The 21,168-nt window shown below is 46.5% G+C and overlaps 9 protein-coding genes across 9 annotated transcripts; 8 read left to right on the top strand and 1 right to left on the bottom strand.

Annotated features, from left to right (window-relative positions):
* Positions 1-1,013: 1,013 nt before the first annotated feature.
* N7481_003675 (beta-ketoacyl [acyl carrier protein] synthase domain-containing protein) lies at positions 1,014-1,805 on the top strand (the record flags this gene model as incomplete). The annotated part of the gene is made up of 1 exon (XM_057262894.1): positions 1,014-1,805. One exon carries the CDS (start codon positions 1,014-1,016, stop codon positions 1,803-1,805), a length of 792 nt encoding a protein of 263 aa, XP_057124555.1.
* A 330-nt stretch (positions 1,806-2,135) lies between these two features.
* N7481_003674 (Thiolase-like protein) lies at positions 2,136-3,742 on the top strand (the record flags this gene model as incomplete). Its single annotated transcript, XM_057262893.1, has 2 exons — positions 2,136-2,987; positions 3,191-3,742. 2 exons carry the CDS (start codon positions 2,136-2,138, stop codon positions 3,740-3,742), a joined length of 1,404 nt encoding a protein of 467 aa, XP_057124554.1.
* A 42-nt stretch (positions 3,743-3,784) lies between these two features.
* N7481_003673 (uncharacterized protein) lies at positions 3,785-4,309 on the top strand (the record flags this gene model as incomplete). Its single annotated transcript, XM_057262892.1, has 1 exon — positions 3,785-4,309. One exon carries the CDS (start codon positions 3,785-3,787, stop codon positions 4,307-4,309), a length of 525 nt encoding a protein of 174 aa, XP_057124553.1.
* A 1,974-nt stretch (positions 4,310-6,283) lies between these two features.
* Positions 6,284-7,740, top strand: N7481_003672 (wax synthase family protein; the record flags this gene model as incomplete). The annotated part of the gene is made up of 2 exons (XM_057262891.1): positions 6,284-7,164; positions 7,221-7,740. The coding sequence occupies 2 exons, from the start codon at positions 6,284-6,286 to the stop codon at positions 7,738-7,740; spliced, it is 1,401 nt and encodes a 466-aa protein (XP_057124552.1).
* Positions 7,741-9,300: 1,560 nt separating this feature from the next.
* Positions 9,301-12,073, top strand: N7481_003671 (Chitin synthase C; the record flags this gene model as incomplete). Its single annotated transcript, XM_057262890.1, has 6 exons — positions 9,301-9,432; positions 9,486-9,657; positions 9,711-10,072; positions 10,122-10,956; positions 11,011-11,882; positions 11,936-12,073. The coding sequence occupies 6 exons, from the start codon at positions 9,301-9,303 to the stop codon at positions 12,071-12,073; spliced, it is 2,511 nt and encodes an 836-aa protein (XP_057124551.1).
* Positions 12,074-13,450: 1,377 nt separating this feature from the next.
* Positions 13,451-13,723, top strand: N7481_003670 (FAD-binding domain-containing protein; the record flags this gene model as incomplete). The annotated part of the gene is made up of 1 exon (XM_057262889.1): positions 13,451-13,723. The coding sequence occupies one exon, from the start codon at positions 13,451-13,453 to the stop codon at positions 13,721-13,723; it is 273 nt and encodes a 90-aa protein (XP_057124550.1).
* Positions 13,724-15,728: 2,005 nt separating this feature from the next.
* Positions 15,729-16,837, bottom strand: N7481_003669 (uncharacterized protein; the record flags this gene model as incomplete). The annotated part of the gene is made up of 3 exons (XM_057262888.1): positions 15,729-16,086; positions 16,143-16,657; positions 16,715-16,837. The coding sequence occupies 3 exons, from the start codon at positions 16,835-16,837 to the stop codon at positions 15,729-15,731; spliced, it is 996 nt and encodes a 331-aa protein (XP_057124549.1).
* An 860-nt stretch (positions 16,838-17,697) lies between these two features.
* N7481_003668 (uncharacterized protein) lies at positions 17,698-18,037 on the top strand (the record flags this gene model as incomplete). Its single annotated transcript, XM_057262887.1, is given in 2 exon segments — positions 17,698-17,749; positions 17,763-18,037. 2 exon segments carry the CDS (start codon positions 17,698-17,700, stop codon positions 18,035-18,037), a joined length of 327 nt encoding a protein of 108 aa, XP_057124548.1.
* An 877-nt stretch (positions 18,038-18,914) lies between these two features.
* On the top strand, positions 18,915-20,384 carry N7481_003667 (Zn(II)2Cys6 transcription factor domain-containing protein; the record flags this gene model as incomplete). Its single annotated transcript, XM_057262886.1, has 3 exons — positions 18,915-19,109; positions 19,165-19,512; positions 19,542-20,384. 3 exons carry the CDS (start codon positions 18,915-18,917, stop codon positions 20,382-20,384), a joined length of 1,386 nt encoding a protein of 461 aa, XP_057124547.1.
* Between the last annotated feature and the right edge of the window lie 784 nt (positions 20,385-21,168).

Here is a 21,168-nt window from a genome sequence, read left to right as displayed (position 1 = left end):
TATATCTGAGATATGCCTCGCTGTTTCTAGAGAGCCATTGCATCAAGGGCGTCTGATGTTGCTGTTTATCTCTCTCCGATAGCATGGACGAGATGTGGCCTGAATTGAGCATTTCGAGTGTTTCGAGGAGCAAATCCGCACTTTTGCAAATAAAGCTTTCATTTTGGTCCATGTAGGGGCGAACGAGGAGTAAATGCAGCAAATTTCTTCCAATTCCATCTTTGACTGTTCGGTTTGCTACGGCATCGAGAAGGATCCGGGCGAATCGAATTTGGCCAAATGCAAAGGCAAGGCTCAAGGGCGTATAAAGTTCCGCAGTCCGTGTTTCCATATATTCAGGGTACCGGTTGATCAAGTATCGAATGAGGCGCTCGGATTCCGCGCATGGTTTGGACTTGATTGCCCAGTGAAGGACCAAGTCATCTCCATATACTTAGCAATCCATGGAGACAATATTGAATGTCGCGAGTCGACTTACCGCTGTCATGTAGCCACTTTAATACGCGATTTCCAACCTCATCCCCCGACTTCACAAATTCCGACACTCGGGGATTGTCTTCGTGGGCCTTAATTTACTTCACGTACTGCTCGATTGCATCTGGGCCCATCATCCATCGAGTAGCTTCGAGGTTTCCCTCCATAGCAGCTACTAGGAGTGGCGACTTGTTATGACTCGTCGGTGGAGCTGCAACGCCTTTAGCTTATGATCAATAGCTATTCATAGGCCTGATAGCAGCATACCATCAAGCAGATACCCTTCTTCTGAGTCTCCTTGCGCAAATAGTCCAGCTCCACTCTTCTCGACAATCATTGAAAGGCACTCGATTCGACCCAACTTCAGTGCCAATAGAAATGATGGATTCAGAACCGAATCCAGTTTTCGGCGACAATGATCTCTATCTGTAATATTCTGTGCCATGCCCAGAAGAAATCGCAAAAGTCCGAGATCATTTGTCATAACTGCGTGATCAATGAGATTCATTTTCTGTTCTGGGTGAGAATTGTCAGTTATAATGACTTCTGTGTCATCCCACTGTTGGCAAGCGCGAAATTTGTCCATTTCCTTAGACTTCTCGGTAAATAAATATGCGGGACATGGCCGCAACAGAGCAATTGGAAGTGGGGAAGCACGTAGCTTGACATATTTCACTGCATACATTTTTTGTCTCTTGGCGCCTCTCTCCTCCGAGTCAGAGTCGTCGTCGCAATCGCTACTACCACTAGACGAGGCATTGTCATCATCCGTCTCCGGATATTGCCGTGGAGATGCAGTCGCAACCATAATATTAAAAAGACTCGCAGACGCCGAGGCCGATCACGATAATATTCTAGGGATTATTCGATCTGTCGCGCCAAATCACTCGGCCGATGCTATTTCAATCACACATCCTCATGGGGCTACGCAAGAGAATCTTTATCGTCGGGTTCTGTCACAGGCCGGCGTAAAATCGCAAGATATTTCCTATGTCGAAATACACGGAACCGGTACGCAAGCGGGCGACAATAGAGAGATTTCATCTGTCACTGGTGTTTTTGCATCCATGGGTTCTCGTTTCAACGAGCAGAAACTCTACGTTGGATCTGTTAAAGCAAATGTCGGTCACGGGCCAGCATCGTCAGGAGTCACTGCTTTGATCAAAACTCTTCTGATGATGCGTCTACAATTCAATCCCACCTCATTCTGGTATCAGAAAGGGATTGGACGGAGGGTTCCCTGCACTTGCTGGAGGGGGGGGGTATTCATGTTGCCAAGGGGCCAATCCCCTGGAAGTGCACGTCGTCAAAAGGTCGAAAAGTATTTGTGAATAATTTCAGTGGTGCAGGTGGTAACACTGCCATGGTCATCACAGATGGAAGTGCCAGATCTCTAAGAGGCGTTGACCCTCGAACCACACAAGTCGTCGCGGTTTCGGCTCGTGCTTTATCTCGATTATTTGATTACACACCCAAACGTGTCTCTTCCAAGTCTGTCATACACAACGACGTCACGGAGAATGCATCACAACTACCTATTTTTCGTTGCAGCGTGGAATGTCGATCAAGTCAAAAGTGCCCTGGTGCGTGCAATATCATCAGATAATCTGCCAGTCCCGCACGCGCCCAGAGTTGTACTGATCATAACCGGACAAGGCACGATGTACCCTGCCGTGGGATCGGATCTTTCCCGAAAAAACAAAGTGTACAGGGCTAGCTTAATCGAGTTCAACTCGATTTGTATCACCAATGGGTTCCTGAGGATTCAGAGCTTTGTTGATGGAAGCGATGACCGACCAGTAACCGAGCATTCTCCGGTGCTTCTTCAAGTGGCACAGCTTTCCATTCAAATGGCTCTGATCCGCCTTTGGAACTCAATTGGAATTGTACCAGACGTTGTGATTGGCCACAGCCTCAGCGAATATGCTGCACTTTGTGCTTCTGGTGTTCTATCAGCCGCCGATGCGATCTATCTTGTGGGATCCCGAGCCAAATTAATGGAGATGAACTGTACGATTGGAACCCACGCCATGCTTGCCATACAAGGGGAAGATTCATCTTCAGATCAAATGAATTTACAGCAATCTGATCTTGCATGTATAAACAGCGCCAAGGAGTTTGTTTTGAGCGCCCCAACTACTGAGGTTGAAACGTTGAAACACCGATTTGAAAGTCTCGGCTATAGAGCGACATCCTTGGCTGTGCCGTACGCATTCCACAGTCTACAGGTTGATGCTATACTGGCACCCTTTAGGGAAATATGCTCGAAGGTCACTTTCCGAAAACTAAAATCTGAAATTCTATCTGCGACGCTTGGAAGGCCCCTTGGGGACTCTTCAATTGACCCAGAATATCTGTGTCGGCATGCCCGTCAAACAGTAAATTTCTACGGGGCACTCTGCGATGCTAAGTCCAACGGTATCATTACCAGTGACTCTGTTTTCTTAGAAATCGGGCCTAGTCCAGTTTGCAATTCGTTCGTGAATCCACTCTCGGCGCCTCAGTCACTACCTGTGCTTCTCTGTATCGAAAGAAAAGGCCATGGGATAATTTGGCCTTTGCGGCAAGCGAGCTTAGCAACCGAGGGGCAAAGGTTGATTGGGGATAATATCATCGGGAATTTGAAAACTCATTGGAGCTGCTTGAACTCCCATCTTACGGTTGGACACAGTCAAATTACTGGATCGATAATCAGAATGACTGGTGTTTGAATAAGGGAACTAATGCGGTACCTCTCCAGCACTCGCAAGTGCCTGAGTTTATTCTTACTACGTCTGTTCACCGTGTGGTGAAAGAGGAATTTGGTGATGTCGACAATATCGTTAATGCAGAAACTGATTTATCACTGTCGGCTATTCGCCACTTGCTGAAAGGGCATGTGGTCAGCCACGTCGCACTATGTCCTTCTTCGCTTCATGGGGACATTGGAATCACCCTAGGGGCTTATATTCACAATAGTATGAGCCCACATCCAACGACCGACTCTACTCCTATTATGAATGTGCGAGACATGGCTGTTCAAAAAACACTCATATCGCGGGGCCTTACACCACATATCATCAACATTAACGCAAAGGCCAGCAGCTCAAGGCAGAGTATTCAAATCGAGATTAGCTCACAAGAAGGTCAGCATGCCTCTTTTGTCGTTGAATTCTGCAAAGAGTCGGAATACGTGAATGACTGGAAGCGAACTGGCCTTTTGGTTGAATCACGCATGCAAGCGCTTCGCGAGCAAAGCCAAGGTCACGAAGTACACTTTCTACATTAACCAGTTGCCTATAAGCTCTTCTCATCCTTTGTTGATTATGACATGACTTTCCAAGGCATGAAAAAAGTGTATTTGGACCCCTTGCAGTGGGAAGCGACTGCAGACGTTGTGCTTGAGGCCCCTGATACCGATCAAACCTTCACCGTTCCCCCCTATTGGATCGACAGCATCGGACACTTGTCAGGATTTGTTCTGAATGCTCATTTAAGTGATCATAATCCAAAAACCGTTTACGTCTCTCATGGCTGGGAGTCTCTCCGGTTCGCCAAGACCCTCCTCCCTGGAAAGACTTACAGAACATATGTTCGAATGATGGAAAGTCCGGGAGGAATTCTAGTCGCTGGCGACGTATATTGCTTTGAGGGGACTTCCATCATCGCTGTCTTCAGGGGCGTTACCTTCATGCACATACCAAGGGCTGTACTTGATCAAATACTCCCACGGTCTAAGCCTGCGACATCTCGATCCGCCAGTATTCCCGAGGAGCGGGCCACCGAGCGAAGAAAAGCTGGCCCGACCGTTATATCCGGACTAAAAATCGGTCAGAGAAATATCGATGAGCCATAACTACTATCTCAAGTTCTTACTATAGTAGCCGAAGAATGCGGCATTGATCAAAGTGAACTAGCGGACATCATCAGCTTTGCTGATCTTGGAGTCGATTCCCTGATGCAACTTGCTATAAGCTCGCGAATCAGGCAAGAGCTTTCACTTGAAATTTCATCGTCTCTCTTTATCGATAACCCAACAGTTGGATTCCTCAGATCTTATATGCGGTAGCTAAATGATGATAAAAGTACCGAATATGCAGATGAGTCAGTATCATCGACAACGGCCTCTCACTGCAAACGCACTCCATCGAGTATTTTCAGTGTCACAGACGATACGATCCTCTCTACCGAAAATATAGAGCATTGGGAGAGCAGCATTTCAGATCACCAAGACGAAAAAAAATACCTTTCTCTCCCGCAATCTTTGGCAAAGGTTTCTCACCCATCGATCTCATACACACTGATCCCGGACAAGCATGCCACTTTATTCCCTTTGCAGGGAAATCCAAGAACAGCTACAAAAAAAACTATTCCTATTCCCAGATGCGGTGGCTCAGCTACTTTATATACGCAAATACCTGATTTGTCTCCAGACATTGCTGTGTATGGTCTGAACTCACCGTTTATGACGACACCGGAGGAATATACGTGTGGAGTTTCAGGTATGGCCCAAGACTTCATTCGGGAAATGAGAAGAAGACAGGAAAGGGGGCCTTATAATATTGGGGTTAGTTTGTCATCCGCATACGCACCCGGGTGCACATGTGAACATAATAAGTTATCATAGGGATGGTCCGCAGGCGGCGTTATAGCTTTCAAAAGCGATCGGCAACTCATTCAGTCCGGAGAAAATGTCGATCGCTTGATATTAATAGATGCCCCGTGTCCTTTAACCATCGAGCCGTTGCCAAGCACCTTGCACCAGTGGTTCAATACTATAGGTCTTCTCGGAGATGGGAGTGCTGCGAAAACACCGCCATGGCTACTGCCTCATTTCCAGGAATCTATAAATGCCTTGTCAACTTACGATTTCCGCGCCATAGACACAGCAAAAGCACCCTCTACATATGTCATTTGGTGAGGATGGCGTCTGCAAATATCCTGACGATTCTCGGCCAGACCCCTACCCTTACGGACATGCGCAATTTCTTCTGGAAAATAAAGAAGACTTCGGACCGCAATTATGGGATGCCTTATTAGGATTTCAGAATATTAAAATATTCTGCACGTCAGGCAACCACTTCATATTTGTCCTGATCATTTGAGTTGGCATTAACTAATCCTATTCCACGCGGCACAGGTGGGTGATGCGATAAGGCAAGCATTTGGTCGGGTCCATGAGTGACTTAGGTGATTAATCAATCTAATCAAGACATTTCCGAGTTCTCATGGAAGTAAAAAGGGAGAGAATGTTATAAATAGACGCCTACTGCACACATTGAGGATTAGTTAGTACAGTGACTATGATTCTGTTTGATTATTCTTATCTTCCAAGGGTTTGTCACCCTTTAACCCGCGATCTAACCCTTAAAAAAATATCAACGCTGTGATCGATAATCAGCTTCGTGAACCAGAATGATGTTCGCCCTAATAATTGAATGTTGGAGCCGCCGGACTATCACAGGTTCTTGAGGGTTAGCTCCCTCAGGCATCCAATTCGTCATCCCGTTGCTGCCTCGCTCTCTCCTCGATCTCTGCTAGGTAGACATTCACATAAATCACCAATTTTATGGTTCTGAGCTTTTGTCACAGCTCACAGCTCACAGCTCATCATCCTTACCGGCTCCGGTGGTGTGTGTAAGGAACTTCCAATGAAACCACGGAATTTTTGCGATCGTAAGATTTTTGGCTCCAGGCTGTCGGATTTCAACTGGCGAGAATACTATGCGCTAGGCCAAGAAAGGGGTTCCCCTGAGATCTGCAGCTTGGAGGGGCCAACCAATGAAATCTCTTGCCAGGCGGGCGACGCCGACGGGCCTGAGAAGCAAGAATGGACAAAAATTCTTTGTGGGCTCATCGTCTCTACATTGCTGAATGCCGTCTCATACCCAAGGTTCTGCTACCAAACGGTATCTTGTCAATCGCAGGGTGGCCCGGTGTGACCATGGATCAACCAGTCGCGTCGACCTCGGCAAATATTCTGGAAATCTTGCTTCTCTACACGGCCCATGTTTTATTACCTGCGTATCTACTGCTGACGACGGCAAAGCGATCACTTCTACGATATCTCTCAATTCCAGTCTCGATCTGCATTTTACATAGAGCAATACATGTCGCATCCCTGCTAGGCCCAGGATTCATTTGGTGTGAACTTGCACGTCTGTTTCTTACAGTCGCATGCCAGAGTCTGAACCTACTGCTCATCAACTCAAAGGATGGCCATGACATACCTCCTGATGTCGGCCAGGGCGTCTTGAAACGCATTTATATCTCGAGCCAATTTTTCACACATCCTCGGGGGATTAATACTCCATGGCAAATCAACAATACCCCACCACAGCCTACGTATTACGAACGAAACAATATGGCTGTGCCTACACGCAAGCGATTCTTGATACGGCAATTTTCAATCGCTTCCTGGCAATATCTAGCACTGGATATGTTTTCAGCCCTTGCCTTGCGACAGGCAATGGAACAAGAAAAATCCGGAACGCTGTCGAGCACTGTCCAATGGAATATATCAACTGAGCAATTGATCGAGCGAATCGTCTCAAATCTGATGGCCGGATTTGTCGTCAGTCGCATCCTTATTGATTTCCACCACCGTGTTTTCTCGGTCATAGCTGTTGGAATCGGTCTCGACTCGACGTCAGATTGGCCTCCGCTATTTGGGAAGGCAACAGACACCTACAGCTTACGAGGATTCTGGTCGTAAGTTTCTGCTTGTGTATTCAACCCCACATTATAAATAATGACCTTTCATATAGAAAATTTTGGCATCAACTCCTACAACAACCCTTGACGTCTATCAGCCGCCTCATTACTCGCGATGCCCTAGGCTTAGCACCAAATTCTACACTCCAGCGGTATATGAATATCTGCATTGTTTTCTTCCTCTCCGGTGGATTGCACGTTGTGTTGGATATTGTGCAAGGAATCCCCTCGCAAGAATCAGGTGCCATGTTGTTCTTCGCCTTGGCTCCACTGGGACTCATAGTCGAAGATGCCTTTAAAGCACTGTGGCGACGCATTTTAAATCAAAACAAGGAAAGTAAAACACAAACTGATGCACCACTACCACGATCGCAACGACTTCTTGGGCTGGCCTGGACGATGGTATGGCTGGGGATCACCTCAACCTGGTACTTTTATCCGCAGATGTTGCGGCCCCAAAACCAAAATTTGGTACCTTTCAGCTTCGCAGATCAAGTTGGGCTGCCTGTCATTTTATCAGCAGTTACGATGGGCGGCGTTATACTTGCTTTCACTTTCCAGGTCGAGGTATAAGGCCGTTCCAGCCGTCCAGGTCGGTATATATTAATCTTCGAATTTTGAAGATAAGGAAGAGTCTACTGTTCAGGGGCTCTTGCGCACCTGAGATAATTATATAAAGACAATATATCTAGGCCAATCATAACCTGGATACTGATAATTCCTGTGGCAGATAAATGCATTTAAAATGGTGTTCAAGTTCTTATTCTACTGCCTCGCCTCAAGGATTATTTTACAGCAAACCTTTCGACATCTGATACCTAGGTATTCTTTGATTTCCACTATGATTTGGTGAGCTAAGATAAGCACCAGCAAAATGATGCCAGTGCGCATAGGAAACTATAGTATTTACTATGGACATCTGGCTGTCGTTGCAGGCCCCAGGGCCCAATTCTGTGCAGTCATGCTTATGAGAGCTGTTCAATAGCCGCCCTTCATGCTGGAAAAATAGCGATGTTTCATCAAGAAATATCCTCTGTGGTCAACCCGCCGGGTTGAGATCATTTCAATAGTGCTGCTCTTTCTGTCAATGTTTCGTCCAGGTGTCGACCCAGCTTTAGTTTTTCGGCTCGCTTCATCGCCATATTGCTCGGAGATGTCGCTACGCATGTAATGTTCATTTAGTCTGGATAACGTTCTATATTCAAAGCAGCTCCAGCTCTCCTTTTTTGACTCTGCACGCTAGCAGTTGTCTTTCCAATGGTTGTTCTCATCCCTTGTCTTGCCTGCAGCCACGATTATCCTCCACGGATATGGACAAAACGAATTTTCTAGTTTGTTTTTACTTCGCTGACAGTTCGCAGAGAATATCCAATGAAGGGTCCACCCTTCTACTTCTTTTTTGGCACACTGTCTGACCCAATTCAGTTACATAGGGCCTAGAAGACGGACACGCGTGAGAGACGCGTTACGAGGGGTGGGGGGTGAGTGGATCCCCAAAAGCGATAGTTTATTCTCAATCATCCCTCGCTCCACGGAAAAACTCAATTGAGTTTACGCCTGCGTTAGCAGTCTCCTATCTCTGTATATTACTGACCGGTCCTAACAAAATGCTTCGTAGATGGGTGTCTTTTGGCTTAATGCCAGGGAAAAGCGTGGTGTGATAGCATCATGAAATTATCTTCATCCCCTCCATTGCTAGTGTGCCGCTATCCAGACCCGCTGACGTACGACCATTGCGCAGCGTTGTTAGCGAGACCGCCTCCGCCGATACGAATCCATGGCCCGCAACTTGTACTGCCAATCAAAATGTCTCGATGTACGAGTAATGTAAAGATAGAAATCAGTGTGAAAAAAAGCCTTTCACTGCTGGGTGTCAATAATTTTATCTTGCCCACTCCGCGCTGTGTGTCGCTTTTGGATTGGTCATTTATTGGGCGCGATGATCAGTCACACTAGCTTCTCCGTCAAATAATGATCGCCCAGACGATTGGCATAAGTTCCCCCGTTTTCTCTTTAGATCCCCAGATCTTTCCTCGTACGATTTAGCACTGCCGCTTGGGCCGCATAGACCAGTAACTGGTCGTCTACTCCCCCGGAGTCACTTCGCCCCTGACCCGGCTGTTCCAAGACACGATGGGGGCTCTCACGCCATCAGCCAGCTCTTCTGGTCAATCCGGCGACTCTTCTACTAGCCAACACAAAAGGAGTAGCAGCAGTTTCTATTCAGATGGCTCCTCCGATGTTGGCGGATCGCGGCCCGCCCCCGTGAGCTCAAGACCCGGCGACAGGCGGGAACAAGGATGCTAACGATTCTCCAGGTACGCCGGTCACTTTTACCTGGCATTCGTCGCCATCCAACTAGGAAAATCAAGCTCGGTCAAGGCAATGTGTTAAGCGCAGACTACCCGGTACCAAGCGCGATCCAGAACGCCGTGCAGAAACAGTATCGGGAATCGGCAGAAAATGCCGAGGAATTCACCCACTTACGATGTAAGTATTGACTCGTTTAGAAATGAGCACCAATTTCAAAGCTGACAGCACAGACACGGCTGCAACATGCGACCCGGACGAATTTGTTATGCGAAACGGATATAATCTGCGCCCTACGATGTATAATCGCCATACTGAATTACTCATCGCAATCACCTACCGGGACGAGAATAAAGTGTTGACGGCAAGGACTCTGCACGGCGTGACCCAAAATATTCGCGATATCGTCAATCTCAAAAAATCAGAGTTCTGGAATCAGGGTGGGCCTGCTTGGCAGAAGATCGTCGTCTGTCTGGTTTTCGATGGAATTGACCCTTGCGATAAAAACACCCTCGATGTCCTGGCGACAATTGGGGTTTACCAAGACGGAATCATGAAGCGATCTGTTGATGGGAGAGAAACTACCGCTCACATCGTAAGCTCGGCGAAACTATTTTCTGTTCTAATCACTGACAATCGGCTAGTTCGAATATACCACACAGCTTTCTGTCACGTCAAAACAGGCTCTAGTTCGGCCGAACGGTGATGAAATGACAAATTCTCCACCAGTCCAGATGATCTTCTGCTTGAAACAGCAAACTAGTAACAAAATTAACTCACATCGATGGATATTCAACGCATTTTCCCGTATGCTGAATCCAGAGGTCGTGGTTTTGCTGGATGCCGGGACAAAGCCCTGCAAGGAATCATTTTTGATGCTGTGGCAATCATTCTATAACGACGAAAATCTCGGCGGGGCTTGCGGCGAAGTCCATCCCATTATGAGCAAGACGAGTTTTATCAACCCATTCGTTGCTGCTCAAAATTTCGAGATGAAAAAATCGAATATTCTGGAAAAGCCACTGGAGAGCATCCTTGGCCAAGTTTCTCTTGGAGAGTTTTCTGCATATCGGTATCGGGCCATCATGGGTCGACCATTGGAACAATATTTTCACGGTGACTTGACGCTTTCGAAGAAGCTCGGCAGGAAAGGCTTCGACGAAATGAGCATTTTTAAGAAAAATATGTTCTTCGCAGGTGATCGGATCTTGTCATTTGAGTTGGTCGCCAAGGCTGGATTCAACTGGCGTTTGGCCTTCGTCAAAGGGGCGAGAGGCGAGGCCGAAGTACCGAGAGATTTTGCAGGTTTTATCAATTCCAGGCGCCAATGGCTCAATGGTTCATTTGCTGCGAATCTGTATGCGTTCATCCATTTCGGTCGGATTTACCAGAGCGGACAGAGCATCCTTCAGATGGCTCTTCTGCATCTTCAAATGGTGTACAAATTTGTGCAAATTGTGCTCTCTTGGTTCTCGTTGGGTATGCTCATTTCATGCACAACTCCCGCAACGATGCCCTACTGACAATTTCTAGCGTCTTTCTGGTTGATAACCTCGGTCATTATGGGCGTTGTGAGCACACCAATGAAATCAAATAACAATAGAGCGTGGCCGTTTGGTAACGAGGCTTCTCTGATCGTGAACGACTTTCTCAAATACGGCTATGTGTTACTATTGGGCATCCAATTTATTTTGTCTCTTGGAAATCGCCCCAAAGGGCAAGTTGATTCATCTTCCTGTTTGGCTCTTACTAACATTCCTCGGTGCCACAGGTCTGGTCTAGCATACACGGTCTCATTCCTCTACTTCCCCGTGATCCAGATATACACCGCAGTTCTGGCATTTTATCTTGTCAGCCAGGCCACGACAAAGGTATCATTCGACATTGTGATCGATGAGGATGACATGCTATCCGCTGCTTCTCATAATTTGGGATCGACCATGATTTTAATCACGTTGGTTGCTACTTACGGTGTACATTTTGTGGCAAGCTTACTATATCTGGACCCCTGGCATGTGGTAACCTCTTTTTGGGCTTACTTCGCGGGAACGACGTGTGGGTCCAATATTTTAATGGTATACGCGTTTTGCAACTGGCATGATGTCTCCATTGGCACAAAACCTGTCGATAAGAGCAAGAACTTGCCGGAGGCGCAAACAAAGAGAGATGAGAAGTCAAGGTTCATCGAGGAAATGGAACGACCGCAAGTTGATATCGACAGCATCTTCCATGCAACCGTCAAGCGAGCTTTAGCAACATTCGAAGAGCCACCAGAATCAGAGGACAAAGACGCTGATGATATTTATAAAGCTTTCCGGACATATCTCGTGGCTTTGTGGGTTTTTAGTAATCTGATCATGGTGCTTTGCATTATGAGCACGGGAATTTCCCAATTCTGTCTTTCGGTAGGTCTTTAACCCCACCCCATGCCTGACCTTCGTACTAATTTCTTTGCAAGACATTGCCGGATAGACGGATGTGGAATTATCTCTTGGCTGTTGTATGGGGTACTGTTGGGCTTTCACTCTTCCGTTTTGCCGGGTCGCTCTTTTTCTTGGCCAAGACGACTGTTTGGAGATGCGTCGAGCGAAGGTAGAGAAACATACTGATATAACTTTCAAATCAACATGTAAATATAGGGCTATGAGACCCAACTTTCTTTGATCCTTCCAAGGTTCCTATTGAGCAAAGAAGCGCTTTCGTCCTTGAAGATGAGATGAAGTAAAACTTTTTTGCAAATCAGCGAAGTCTGTAATGACAGTGATCATTGCGTAGTGAGACCGTGGTCGGCCCGGTCGGAAGGACGGTACTTTCTTTTGTTTCTCGTTTTTTACGTTTTTTATTGCTATTTCCCACCTTCGGGCGACTATAATATCGGAGCTAGTCGAATCAACCCAAGTAAAGAGCCCCTCACACCTCTCTCTCTCCATTTCCCATGTCTTCCTTCAGCCTCGAAGGTTGCATCTGCCATTGTGATATAAGTTGCGAATCTCAAATGAGAGCTGCTCTTTCATTTTAGCTTCAATCCAATATCTCTTTTTAATGGATCACTTGTATATTTGGATTTTCTTCTGCCATGAGGATTAGAAGACGCATAAAACATCCTAAAGAATACTCGTTTGAGACAAATCTGGTGACAGTTCTTATAGAGAATCAGTGTCTTAATTAAGTAAATTAAGCGATATGCTATAAACGGCCCCCATCAGGAGTGCCGAGAATTCTCTCGCAGCTCTCACTCCGACTGATCTCAAGGGTTTTGTGTATAGTGTTAGGCTTCGGGCTACCTGTGTTCCCTCCTGAGCTCCATACCGTATTTTGCAAAGGATAGCCCCTTTGACCAAATGAACCTTGTATTCCAGGACCAGAATGGCCATCACTAAGGGCATTACTTTGTTGGGTGGTCCCAAAGATGCGTTGGAACGCCGCGAGCTTTCGAAGGGTTGGTAATGATCCCACAACCAGTCCAATATTGAATTCCACCACCATCCATACCAGGGACTTTTCAATAGAGTCCATTTGAATGAAATGTCAACAATGTGGTAATATAATAAGACACTGCTATGTGGGGTAAGCTTTGCGAGTACGCACACGTAAAATCTTCGTCGTTCTCGAACGCGAGTGTGGCAGGCGAGCCAGTGCTGCACCGCAGCTCAATATACCTTTTTGGAGTTAAACAATCAGCTATTGATCCTGTACTTCTTTCACTCGTACTCATCAGGTGGCTCACCAAGTCCAAAGAGAGCTGAGATAGACATGCGACTCTTCAAGGGCATTTGGAGCTTCCAGATACTAGGCATGGGCAAGACTATGATCGCCACATCCACCAAGAACATCAACACACACTGGTACATTGTGACTCCAAACAATGTATTTCCTGAAATGCATTTTTAATTGACGAATCCCAGCTTGCCTGTTTCCCCATTACTGGCCTGTCCATTCTCGGTTTAACACGAGGTGTATAGGGTTTCTTCTCATGACCGAATGGTCCAATCATGAGGACAAGGCCGTTGTGCGCAACGCTGCTCATGAAATTGTTGACGTTGCTGAGACCACCGCGAAGACGAATGGAACATCCCTTACCTTCAAATACTCGAACTATTCCTTGCCACAGCAGGACCCCCATTCAAGTTACGGCGCGGAAAACCTCGAAAGATTGGGAAAGGTTGCAAACAAGGTCGATCCTAAGGGCATATTCCAAAGCCTGCGAAATAGCAGCTGGCTGGTGAGCCGAGCAGGAAGCAAATGATGAGCTGAGTAGACTCTCCGCGGAATATACACAACAGCTAGTAGTATTAGTTCACCTGGCCAGGTGTGTATCGACTCCAAATACTACCACTGCCGAGTAGGTACCCGTGGACTACTACTACTACTACTACTACTACTACTACTACTCTGTGATCATATGGGAATTTGACAGATCTGTTATTAAGATAGCTATCAATCACGTAGTACTAGTAGTAGTAGCCCGATAATTTCAGAGCTGAGATTTTTAGCCTTTCCGACCTCGGGAGTCTTGGAACTTGAACTTGAAATTTAATAGACCACCTAAGGTTACCTATGGCAGCTTGTGTTATTATTTTCCAGATAAAAATAAGCTGCCAATGGATAAATGTATTTTTCTGTTTTGCTCATCAAAGCAGTATATATGCCCCTTTCCAACTGGTTCTAGTACATACGACCATAGGGTGTGGAGAACAGGGCTTCCCGTCCGCTCAGCCGTACTTAAGCCGCACGCCGGCAGGTTAGTAGTATGGTGGGTGACCACATGCGAATCCCTGCTGTTGTATGTTTTTGCTTTTTTTTTATGTCATTCATTGGAACGATGATGCCCTTGCCGCTTTGTGTTAGAGAAGATTTCTTTTGCGTTTTATACACTGGCGAAACGCCCACTACTAAAACACTGTCACATCACTGTCACAGACTGGCTTTATCATCTTTGAAACTGAGCAGTTGAGATTTTCCCGGACTAAACTCTCAGGTTCTCCGCCAAAATCTTGTCCACCTGTCCAGGGCTTTTCTAATGGAGCGACAAAAAGTCATGTCAGACATGTGACACCAATCATAATGTTGATGAAGGATGTTAAATATCATTGGCTGGCTGCTACAGCTTTCTCCAACTCTGGAGTAGGGAAGTGCTCGCCTCCTGGCCACAAAATTGACGGTCTTTCCCCAGGACCCGCATCCTCAGGCCGAGAATCCCCCGGGAGAATCTGCAATCGAGTGCCAACCCAACCTAAGGCAGGTCCGCCCGGCGTTAGTTCATTCCCCTGATGGCGGCATACTCTCGAGGGTGATTACCATGCTTAAAGCGCGCAATAGATTTTGTATGTCGTGTCTACAGGAGGAAATTTTTAAGAAAGGGAAAAAGTTAGGATAGGGGGAAAACCAGAAGGGAGGGAAAATTAGAACAAGAAAACTCAAGCTGCGAGGGAATATTTGAATGAGGGAAAATTTAAGTGGTGTGGATTTTATCACGATGCTAGTATTCCGGTTTGCTAAAATTAGGAGTAGTTAATATTCCTGTTCTTATAGTATTATCTTCTTGGGAAAATTCTAGCTGCTCTGTTTAAACGGAGATAAGGCGAGCAAAAAATGATTATCCTCGGACCCGCGGGGGTTCAATTCAGGTAAATTATGGATTTCGACTAGGTCTATTCCAAGATTTAAACTTGAAGGTTCTTAAGCTGAAGAAGATGCTCGATATAGTATGTTGTGAGAATATATATATACTTCGTAGTACAAGAACGGAACCCTGCGAATACTGCTAGTAGGTACTAGTAACACGGCTCCCTAGTATCTGGAGGGCCTTGGAAGGAAGTACCTAGGTAATGTATCGCTGAGCAATTAAGGCGTAACTAGATCTCATCACCGAGGGAAGGGCCACTGCCACTAGGAGAAGGATGATATTCAAGAAAGGCGCAGTACAATGCTCATTTTGGACATAGGCGTCGTTGAAATTTGAGGTTTTGTCCTCCTTGGGCCAAAAGACTACTCGTACACTGATTTCTACCCGACTACTTGTGGTCTGCTCAAGCAATCCTACAGGTAAATTCGTGGTTGTATAGTCTCCTATGTCCAATAATTCCCTGCAAACTTGTACTTTGCGAAGTAAGCGCACATATATCGCCGTCTTGTGCTATCCACTCTGCAATAGATGCAGGCCAAAACTTCATAATTGCAGCGATAGATCATCAACTACAAAGCCACCTAAGCCTCTAATTATTGAAGCTTTTGTCGACGCACGTCTACTTCTAGTTTCCTGGGTATTGATTATGATATTTAACAATTTCAGCCTCGGCTGCTTCCAAACAGCTCTTCCAGCTTGAGGCCTTGCATGAAGGGAGATCACGGAACTCGAATAGGGCCAGTTTCTCAGTAGGATGGTTGAGGCGATACTCGGTCAAGTATCCATACCCTCCAACTTGGCCATCAATCATTGCTTCATCAGCTTCCTTGAGCAGATCTTTGCCATCTTCCAAGCCCTGGATCCAGGCCTTGACATTGACAGGGCACTCCTCTGAGCCGTAGCAGATGTTAATCTGCAATTCCTCGAATTTGCCATTGATCTTCGTATTATCCGGGCAGCCAGAGCAAAAACTCTCATCAACACTAGATTTGGGTATTATTATCGAATATTTCTATACAAAACTCGCGCGAAGACTTACGCGGCATATTCATCGGCGTCTTCTATAGGGTTTATATAGCACGCCAGCTTGTTCACGATAGCCCATAGATCTTTATTTTCAAGCTTAGACTCGATGAGTTTATACATTTTAGCAAAGCTTGTTCGCGGCATAATCGATGTCAATTCCTTAGCACTTTCACTGTTGCGGACCTGGCTGCCAGCCTTTGCATGGGAAAGAAGAAGCGCAAGGAATCCGCGAACATTTTCGCCAACATTCTTAGTAAGACCACCAGGGCTCTCCTCGAAAATAAAATCATTGACCCAGACCTTGCTATCGATCTTGCTTCTTGCATAAGTCACAAGGGGGGGCGAGCTTTTGCCAATGTTAATCTTAGATTGCTTCATCAGGTCGTTGATAGCCCCAAGAGGCATCGGAGCGGTTATTTGACGAGACCAGACCGAATTCACAGGATCAGAGCCTACCTTAAGACTCCAAGGATTCTTCGTGTTGCCAGTGATGTCAAATTGCTGGCCGGACTTTGGGTCCCATTTTTTCTGTTGGAGGTGGTCAGCCACGTCTTTCTTCTAGGTAGTCCCAGTACCGATATTTACCAGATTTTGATAGATCTCGTCTGCCACAGTTGCAGCTCTCCCTGTCCCCAATTTAATCTTCTTTCCGTTCAAGATATATTCTGCAAAGAGCTGTCCCAGAACGCTTCCAGTAGCGTCCGCCATCAATTCCAGTCGTCGCCAGAGAACTTGGCACCATTGCCTCCATTGCCCGCTTGCAATGCAACGGACTTGCCCTTGGCAGAGAAATCAGCTTGGTTCATCGCTTTTTGCTCCTGCGGTGACAAACTGTGAATATCCTTGGTGAAAAGATACTCCCGGACTCGAACTCAACGCCGATACCAGGAGAGGCTATGCCTGCGCGCTCAACCAGATTGCCAGTAATTGGCGTGGCAGTGCCGAGTTGAAAGGAGGAAAGCGACAACAGAAGTATAACCGCATGGCTCCAAGATATGGTGGCGGAGTGCATGGTATATTGAAGGAATAGAAGGTAAACAGTAGAGTTTCCGGGAGATATTCTCCTAACGTTTTGAATTTATACCTCAACCGAATGAACCAAGTGTTTGAGTTTCCTCAATATTCTTAAGCCATAGCAATTACGCTGTGCCAAAGGCATAATGGGCCCGGCCCCGATTTTTCACAGCCCCAAAGTCGCAATGGTCTTAAGGCGGTATCGGCTGGCCCGTAACCTAGGACTAAACCACAGCAGACGCTACAAGCTTTCGTCTGCATTAAGCCCCCTCCCCTAAAATGGCCAAACTAATTATCCACATTGCCCTTAGTGACGCTTAGTCTACTCAAAATATGACCGTAGCGTCAAGTGAAATGTAAAAATTGTATTTATTTATACGGCCGTCGTGTATCTATTTTTGGTTTTTCCGCATCACCCTTGCGGCCTAATATCGCAAGCAACAGGACATGATATAGAAATGGCTTACCCAAATGTCGATTAAGCGAGTGTTTGGTGACGGCGTGTAAAATCTTTTTATCGCTTCGCTTATCATCCATTGCATTGGCTCGAAACCATGCACGCCATTGACAAGTTCAGGAAGACTTGTTCTCCAGGATTTATCTTATGTGACTGAGACAGCGGATCTTCCAAGTGAGATCGAAACCCAAGTCTGTAATTCCTTTGAAGAACATCCTGTAAAGGGTGCAAAGGCATATTACCTCCGCACTGTTCTCCACGACTGGCCAGACAAGCAGGCCGTGGAGATTCTTTCGAGGCTTCGTGAAGCAATGGGACCCGGTTCTTTGCTCCTGATTCATGAAAAGGCTATGCCGGAGACCAATATTCCGTGGATGGCTGCGATTGGTGATATGACTATGATGACTGCCTTTTTCAGCGGCGGAGCGAATCAATAATGAGTGGTAAATACTGCTAAACAAGGCCGGGCTGAAGCTCAGTGGGTTTTGGAAGCCCGAGGGCTCTTCCGCACAGCAACATGTGTTCATAGAGGGCGCAGTTCATTGATGTGAGCAACATTATCCCATGATGTACCAACGCTTGATTTGGGATGTCGAAACCAAATTCACGATTGCTCTTGTCCTTGTTTAAACGTAGCTGTAGCGAAGGAATGTCGAACACTGACTGACTGGACAAGGAAGAAGGACATGGAAGCGGAAGTAGACGTGAAGGAAGCGAGAGCAAAGATGGGCAGGTATTTCTAACGACCACTGCCTTCCTTAAAACAGCCCTCACTATATACAAGGCTTTCCTCCAAACTCCTGTTGATGTATTGAGGCATCCAGATCGCGCTCTTCTCGCCGCAGCCTTCTTCCACCTTCGATAGATAGACCTGCGAATCCCTACTGCCGGATGTTTGAGCTTTAGCTTCCCCCCCCCTTTCTTCCATGTTTTAAATAAGATGGCAATTCAACCAATCAGCATATTCGGTCTCGTTCAAAGTGGCCGAAATTGAATGGCAGGTTCCAAGTTCCAACATTATAGGCAGTTCTTTCGCGTTACAATCTCCATAGTCTATTTCCACGAACCCCAGGAAATAATGTTGGAGCGTAATTACTAGCAGTCCTTGCAAGGCACACTTCCTTTCGCATTATTCTATAAATACTCTCCAGGGCTGATTTCCTATCAGTCGAGCCTCATCACCTGACCTGGCTCGTATTGTCAGCCGCACGTGATTCAAGTCAGTGTGGCAATGCTTCAACTTATCTGCCTAGCCTGCCACTTATTCTATTATTCCCTCGCGGGTCATGGAGGCGAGCATTTCGACAGGCAAACATGCTGAAATTCACCACTCCTGATAGCCAGAGGGTATCTGATTATACATCCGAAGAAAGCACCCCTGACGCGAAACAACTCCAGACCGTGTTTCGCGTATCCCCACGAGAAAAAAGAGACAAGACATTTCATGCGCGACGATCTCATAAAAAGTCTAGAGGGGGTTGTTTGACGTGTAAAAGAAGACGGGTGAAAGTAGGCGGGTTAGAGTGCTCTATGTGTTGGTCAGTCAAGCTGATGCCTCGTACAGTGCGATGAACAGAAGCCACATTGTCAAAAGTGCAAATGCAAGGGAATAGAGTGTTCCTATTTGCCAGAAAATGATGTCGTTCGTCAAAAGAGGGCTGAGAGCCTATTTGAACCTGATGACCCAACAGCCATAATATTTACCCTTTCACTTAACGACCTTACGAATAAAATCGAGACTGTGCTAGGTTTTGATTCGAAGCAGATATTGAATCCCTTGATAAGCAAGAAACCAGGCCCTGCTTTTCCCACGGTGGCCTTTCAGCATTTTATGAACAGCACGGTTAAGACCATTGCCAGCCCCGCAATACGAAAGGTAATGGGATCCGACATGATACGAGTATCATTTGCTGTAAGCTTTCCCTGATGATTTCCTCCCAGCTGGCCATTTCACTTAACGGCCTTCCACAGAATCCCCATTTGATGTATACTGTTCTCGCGGTCGGCATCCTCCATCTCAACCGCATATCACCCAACAAAGAGAGGTCGTTTGCCGAGGCCTACTTCTGGCAACAAGCTCTCCAGCAGTACCAAAGAGCACTTTCTTCACCAGTGCGACCGGATAATGTGGACGCTCTCCTATCGTCCTGCATGATGATGGGAGTGATGACAATCTGCCCCGAGGATTTCAGCCCCACAGACTCGTGGGTTCTCACAAACAGGCCGGAGGCGATGAACTGGCTTTGTCTACAAAGTGGCCTTCGAACAATCATAACCCTAGCCGCACCTTACATCCCCGACAGCATCTGGGCCGTATCCTTCGACGCGATTGTGAAAGAAGAACGTACAATCTTCGATGAAAAACCACAAGCAGGACGAGATGGACTTGACCCGGATCTAGCCGATCTCTGTCAAATCGATGAATATACCACGGAGAACAATAGCATATATTACGACCCTCTTAGAATTCTCTCCGCTCTCCTGAAACTTGAAAGGAACAGGCCTAACTCCGCTCACGTTTCTTCCTTCATGGGCCGGCTAGAATGTGACTTTCTCGCGCTCTGCAGGAAGAGGGATGTCCCGGCCCTGGTCATGCTGGTGCAGTGGATGGGACTCATGTGTGCCGCGGCAGAATGGCAGCCGTGGATAGAAGGGAGGATCAGACCGGAATGTATCGCTATTTGCATGTTTCTGGAACACAGTACCGACCCTTTGGTATTGCGCTTGCTGAAGTTTCCAGCCGAGGCGAGTGGGTATGAATTGACTGTGCCGCTAAACGGCTAGACAGAAATCCATCAAGTGACATGACCCATGACCCACCTTCAAAAATTAAATCTGTATGTACATATTTGGAATGGATATGGTCTCCGCTTGGTTTTTGATAGAGCTTCGCGTTTGGGCGTGCCATGGTAGACAGGTAGATTTCAGGTACAGTAGGGTGTGCCCAGGTGGCAAACAGGCCCCCTTTCAGACATTTCGGTCACAATTCAACAAAAGTCAGCAACTAGTCACACGGGTTTTTATGGGTCATCAAAGTAACCATGTAGAGATGATCCACATTCTTCGGCATTTCATGGTTAGCTTGCTTGTAAAAAAGCTTGATGAGAGGATATAACCCACCTGGGCATCAATCAAAAATCGGCCAACATTGTATTTAAAACACTTGGACTAGTATATTGAGATCGCGAACTAATTAGCATGTGAAGAGAAGTCTTTTTGTTTGTTTTTCTTTCACGAAAAATAAAATTCTGGAACGTGCATAGCTTACGGCGACTCCTCCCGATGGACGATCCATATCAAACACTTTCCCGATTTTCAACCGAGCGATCTCCGAACCCTCATCTCGGCAAAAACAACAACAGCGCAAAAAAGCAATGCCCAGAACAAGATTAATGCGCAAGGTGGGTTGAACGACAACCAATCGCTCTAGAATCCTTCTACATCTTTACAGTTAGTTCACCTGCACTTCTTATCGCTGCTCCACCTAAGGTCACAAGCGAGCGCCCAAGGTGAAGCCAACAAGGGCGGAAATATCTCGGCCTGGCTCGGTGAGGTATTTTCGGCACCA

Source organism: Penicillium waksmanii, assembly GCF_028829765.1.
Source record: "Penicillium waksmanii strain IBT 27052 chromosome Unknown utg000004l:1.0-5674109.0:1.0-5678898.0, whole genome shotgun sequence".
NCBI lineage: Eukaryota > Fungi > Ascomycota > Eurotiomycetes > Eurotiales > Aspergillaceae > Penicillium > Penicillium waksmanii.
Note: the sequence above shows the minus strand (reverse complement) of the source record. Positions and strands in the feature narration are given on the sequence as shown.